This window comes from Borostomias antarcticus (assembly GCF_949987555.1).
Source record: "Borostomias antarcticus genome assembly, contig: scaffold_257, whole genome shotgun sequence".
In the NCBI taxonomy this organism is placed as follows: domain Eukaryota; kingdom Metazoa; phylum Chordata; class Actinopteri; order Stomiiformes; family Stomiidae; genus Borostomias; species Borostomias antarcticus.
The window spans coordinates 95,298-101,770 of record NW_028176474.1 but is presented as its reverse complement, the minus strand read 5'-3'; the positions used below and the strand labels follow the sequence as shown (position 1 = coordinate 101,770).

The 6,473-nt window shown below is 52.5% G+C and overlaps 1 protein-coding gene across 1 annotated transcript in view; it reads right to left on the bottom strand.

The window, feature by feature from the left end:
* Window positions 1-1,309: 1,309 nt before the first annotated feature.
* The window catches only part of LOC311328450 (dynein axonemal heavy chain 2-like), a gene marked incomplete at both ends in the record, with an annotated part of 15,636 nt that continues 10,472 nt past the window's right edge, over window positions 1,310-6,473 (bottom strand). The window contains one exon of the mRNA XM_084462419.1: window positions 1,310-1,467. Coding sequence (XP_084318545.1) covers window positions 1,310-1,467 — 158 coding nt within the window. The remainder of the gene's footprint in view (window positions 1,468-6,473) is intronic.

Genomic DNA, 6,473 nt, shown 5'->3' with positions numbered 1-6,473 from the left:
AATTGGTTCGATGGGCGCAGCCACAGCCTGTCTGACTGGGATACACTGCTGCTGGGAGGAGGACAAGGTTCTCTCCATCTCTCTTTCTCTCTCCGTCAGTCCCTCTCTCTCTGTCGCTCTCTCTTTTCAGATTCTCCATCTATCGCTACCTTTCGCTCACTCATAGCCCTTTTCCACCAAAGTAACTCTGGTTGGTGAACGGGTTCGGTTCTGAATTCTTGGAACCTCTATCTAGGAACGGGACCGTGTTTCGAGCGGAGCCGCTGTGCGTCAGCAGCTTGGAGATGTAGGCATGTGTTGTTCGTGTGGCGCTTCACAAAAGTGGCTTGCGTAATCTACTTCATTATTATTATAGTAGGTATCATCACACTATTGTTTTAGGGACTGTCAATCATAATTTGTATGAAGCTAGTTCGAAGGCTGAGATTTAGATAGTTTGTCACATTGTCAGCATAGAGAGAATGAGATCATTCACATTTGGGAGCCTTCCCAGCATGCATTTCCACATAGCTGAAGGGTTCGATTACCACTCTGATCACGGAGTAAAGCACAGTTGTTTACAGCAAATCTATAGACCACTCCCACGATATCGTCACGATTCGCGCTGAAAAAACGACTTTTTGGGGTGCCGGATTGGAACCACATTTTGGGTTCCCGAACTAATTTATTTTTGGTCGAAATGCTCGGAACCGTTTAAGATCGGCACCGAACCGGTTCCCTCTTGGTGGAAAAGGGCTGTATCTCCATGTCTACCCTCCTCCCTATTCTCTCTCTCTCTGAATCTAGGCCCTAAATGTACTTCGACCGACAAGTGGCGCACCTGTTGTGGAACCCACTAGTTTAATTCAGCGCGCGTTCTTTTCTGCGCCTCATTAAGCCGTGGAACCCGACGAGGGAGCTTCACCGGAGACGTGAGTGAGGTGACTCGGCGCAAAAAATAAAGACCGCCACCTTCCAACGCAGCGGGGCGGCGTGAACTGAGGCGTTCGCGGCGAGGCGCTCGTCACGTCCCCCGCTGGGGTCGCCGGCTACGGCTCTAGAAGTCGTCCCGGGCGCCCTCATCCGCCGCCATTATGTGAACCGCGGCGTGTTGCTATCATTTAGGGAGGAGGCGCGCTGTCATTTCCAACGACCGTCTATGAGACAGCCGTGCGCACTTCCAAAGAGACGGGACTCTCGCTGCTATTACCGTAATTACACAGCGGTGCTCCTTTGATGAACATTGAACAGTTTGTGACTAGCAATTCTAGTAATTCAGTGTGTGTGTGTGTGTGTGTGTGTGTGTGTGTGTGTGTGTGAAGTCTCGTACTTGTGGTGCAGCTGAGAGGCGTTGAGGTAGAGCTCCTTCCAGGCCAGGCAGCACTGGATGCAGTCACTGAGCGTCTGCTTGCTGGAGACCACGTAGCCTTGGAAGATCCTGTCCAGAGAGATCTCCCTGCAGCACAGCCTGATGATCTCATTACTCATCTGAACACACACACACACACACACACACGCACACACACGCACACACACGCGCACACACACACACACACACACACATACACACACACACACACACGTCAGCATAACAAACACACACACACACACACACAGGTCAGCATAACACACACACACACACACACACAGGTCAGCATAACACACACACACCGCACACAGGTCAGCATAACACACACACACCACACACAGGTCAGCATAACACACACACACCACACACAGGTCAGCATAACACACACACACAGGTCAGCATAAGACACACACACACACACAGGTCAGCATAACACACACACACACGCACACACACACACACAGGTCAGCATAACACACACACACCGCACACAGGTCAGCATAACACACACACACCACACACAGGTCAGCATAACACACACACAGGTAAGCATAACACACACACACCACACACAGGTCAGCATAACACACACACACAGGTCAGCATAAGACACACACACACACACAGGTCAGCATAACACACACACACACACACACACACACACAGGTCAGCATAACACACACACACACGCACACACCCACACAGGTCAGCATAACACACACACACCACACACACACACAGGTCAGCATAACACACACACACACACACGTCAGCATAACACACACGCACACACACACACAGGTCAGCATAACACACACACACACACACACACACACAGGTCAGCATAACACACACACGCACACACACACAGGTCAGCATAACACACACGCACACACACACACAGGTCAGCATAACACACACACACGCACACACACAGGTCAGCATAACACACACACACGCACACACACACACAGGTCAGCATAACACACACACACGCACACACACACACACACACAGGTCAGCATAACACACACACACCGCACACAGGTCAGCATAACACACACACACCACACACAGGTCAGCATAACACACACACACAGGTCAGCATAACACACACACACCACACACAGGTCAGCATAACACACACACACAGGTCAGCATAACACACACACACACACACACACACACACAGGTCAGCATAACACACACACGCACACACACACAGGTCAGCATAACACACACACATGCACACACACACACAGGTCAGCATAACACACACACACGCACACACACACACAGGTCAGCATAACACACACACACACACAGGTCAGCATAACACACACACACACGCACACACACACACAGGTCAGCATAACACACACGCACACACACACACAGGTCAGCATAACACACACACACACGCACACACACACACAGGTCAGCATAACACACACACACACCACACACACACACACACGTCAGCATAACACACACACACCACACACACACACACACACAGGTCAGCATAACACACACACACACGCACACACACACACAGGTCAGCATAACACACACACACACACACACCACACACACACACACACACACACGTCAGCATAACACACACACACCACACACACACACACACACACACACAGGTCAGCATAACACACACACACGCACACACACACACAGGTCAGCATAACACACAAACACCGCACACAGAGTGCACGGAGACACATACTGTACCTGTAACGTAAAGCACACACAAACCGCACGCACGCCGGTACACTCACACACACACACACACACTCCAAAACATGCACTTTTTTGCTTTTCATCGGGAAAGGTCAGCTGTGCCAACGATCAAGAATGGACAGATGTTGCCCTTCTGCTTCGGAGGCTTTGAGTTTGACATTTTCTTCATTTCTTTAATATTCATAATGCTACACGGCCAGGCTGAAGCAGTTAGGTAGGGCCTCGGCGCTTTCCTTCGCAGCCTTAAGGGTCCAATCTCACTGCCAGATGTGGGCTCCTATGTAGATTGAAATGTGTGTGTGTCTATGTCTATATGTGTGTGTGTCTGTATGTCTATGTGTGTGTGTGTGTGTGTGTGTGTGTGTCTGTGTGTGTGTGTGTGTGTGTGTGAGAGAAGAGAAGGATCTTTCAAACGCGCTGACATTCCATAAAGCCCCTATTTGATGTACTGGGTGTCAGTCAACCATGCTGCCTGTCACACACACACACACACACACACGCACGCACACACACACACACACGCACACACAGGTAGGTGGGGGGGTGGAGAAGAGGAGGATGGAGAGGCGAAGGAAGCGGGGTGTAATTATTGGGGGTGATGGGTATAGTGGGCGGTATGGAATGACAGTCTCTCTTTCATTTCTCTGATCGGCGGTTTAATCCTCACGCAGGAACAGCCGGCCGGGCGACTGAGACGGGCCGCTCTGCCTGCCTAAGCTCAGACTGGGAGGGTGTGTGTGTGTGTGTGTGTCTGTTCCTGTGTGTGAGAGAAAGGGCAACGTGTGTGTGTGTGTGCGTGTGCGCGTCCAAGAAGGAACTCGCGGCCAAAAGAAAATGTGTTCTACAAGCTGATTACGGCGCGGAGCTGGGTGGAAAGAAGAAAAAAAAGACACAGGAAATTAAATTGATATGTAAATGACGGAAATTCTCATTTGAGCTGAAGGTTCAGAGTGCTGCAGAATTAACTAGATTATAAGTTAATAATGATTTTTTTTTTCTCTTGAAGGGGAAGGTAAAAGAGGAGGAGGAGGGATGTGGGAAGATGAAGACAACATGTGTCCCTGAATAACTCTGGGGAGATTTCCTAAGCCCTTGTATAATCAGCCCGTTTCCTGAGAATCTGCAACTCTTCAAAACCCCTAAGAGAACAGGGGGCACGTCTGGACTTAGGAATCAAATCCAGTGGACTTTCTCCCTCTCCATCACCCTCCATCTCTCTCTCTCTCTCTCTCTCTCTCTCTCTCTCTCTATCACCCCCTGTCTTATCCACTCTACAACTTGGTGAGACACACCAGATGGTGTTGAATATCTGGGATGGAGAGGCGGAGGGAGGGAGAGAGGCGGAGGGAGGGAGAGAGACAGAGGGAGGGAGAGAGACGGAGGGAGGGAGAGAGGCGGAGGGAGAGAGAGAGGCGGAGGGAGGGAGAGAGACAGAGGGAGAGAGAGAAACGGAGGGAGGGAGGGAGAGAGGCGGAGGGAGAGAGAGAGACGGAGGGAGGGAGGGAGGGAGGGAGAGAGGCGGAGGGAGGGAGAGAGAGAGGCGGAGGGAGGGAGAGACACGGAGGTTGTCGGACAGCTTGTACTGTAACGTAGTGGAATGTGTAGCTTCTCCACTTACCCGATAACGGCGCAGACAACAGCGTTGGCCTCAAGAACATCAGCAGCAATTACCCACTCATTATCACTGAAGCTCTCATTATGGGGGGGGGGGGGGGGGGGGGGGGTTTATCACAGCTCTGCTGCTTATTCTCTTTGTATTAACTGGAGGAACAGGCGCGGCTGAGTCAGAAGTGCTTTGCCCTCCGGTCGTCTGTGATTGGAAAATAATATTAAACTAGGCGTTGTGTTCTCCAGTGTGCTACGGCGGAGTGGGAGACGACACACGAATGAAGAAATGCTGAGGCCCCAGAGAGAGAGGGAGACGACGGAGAGTGGCGAGGCGGACGCACGCACACACACACACACACACACACACACACACTGTGACTTTAATGGACTCTGATTAGAAGCTATTAGTCGAGAGAAATCCCACAAACTGACGGAAACCACATCAGAAGTAGGGACTGGTTCTGCTCCGGCTCTCAGAGACAGAAAGAGAGAGAGAGGGAGAGAGAGAGAGAGAGAGAGACAGACAGACAGGCAGACAGGAAGAGTGAGATAGAGGGAGAAAGGGAGAGAGATTGAATCCTTCCCTGCTGAAATAAACAAGAGTGTGTGTGTTTTTCTCCTTCTGGTTATTTCTTCCCACTGGAGAGAGGGAAGCCCGTCAACCATGAGAGCAGAGAAAACGTTCTCTCGGTGGGGGGGGGGGGGGCGCGGGGGGGGGGGCACAGGAATAACCCAGGCCAGTCCAGCTACACAAAACGCTTTAAAGGTTTCCACTCTCCTCCTCGGGGCCGAGGGCAACATTAGGCCAGGCGGAGGCAGAGAGGTTCTGCTGGGGGGAGAGAGAGAGGGCGCGGAGGACGGGGTCTGTGAACCAGGCACCCCGATACGGGTCACTGGCTGCCGATGAGGCCCGGCTACACACACGCGCGCTGGCCCGGCTCTGCGGCCCCCAGACCCCCCACGGCTACAGCTAAATGGTTTTAAAAAAAAAGAAGGGTACAAAAGGTCTGGAGGAAAAATAAATAGCGGCGTAGAAAACAGGGCTCAGAGGGGCACTATGGGCTATTGGGCGAATGTGTTTAGCCTGAAACCACTGGATGGTGCCCAGAACAGCCTGCGAATACAGCAGCGCCCGCGGCGCCGGGACGCAAAACAAGCGCCCTTTCACTGCTAAGAGGGAGCGGATGGCCGTCACCGAGCGGCCCTGGAATAACAACACGTTACATATTGACAGAATAAACACAGCGATGCTGAGCCGTGGTCAGAGAGGCCAGGTGGGTGCTGGGTGTGCCTGTCCTGTCCGCTGCCTCTCGCCGGCGGACGTGTGAGAACGCCGGTGGCGGGAAGGGCGGGGAGGCTCCGCCCCACCGCCAGATCAGACGTGAGGGAGGAGGAACGCGTAGGGAGAGGACCAGAGACGGCCTCTGCATCTGTGTGGCTGGCTAGAGACCGCGGTGGCGGACGGGGGGTTAAAGGTGCGCCTTTTGGACCCGTGTGAAGGCGCTGCTGAGGGGATGAAGGGAGAGAGAGAGAGAGAGAGACAGAGAGAGAGAGAGAGAGAGAGAGGAGGGGGAGGGGGGTTCTTTGAAAAGCCTCTGCGGCCGCCGGCAGACCTTTGAGCGTTTTTGCCGCACAGACCCTCAGGAAACAATCAGACCAAATGTTTCTTATGCGAGCCCGGGCGCCTTGATGTGCTATCAATAGAGAGAGAGAGACTCAGAAGGAGCGTAGGGAGGGATGGAGGGAGAAGATGGAGAGA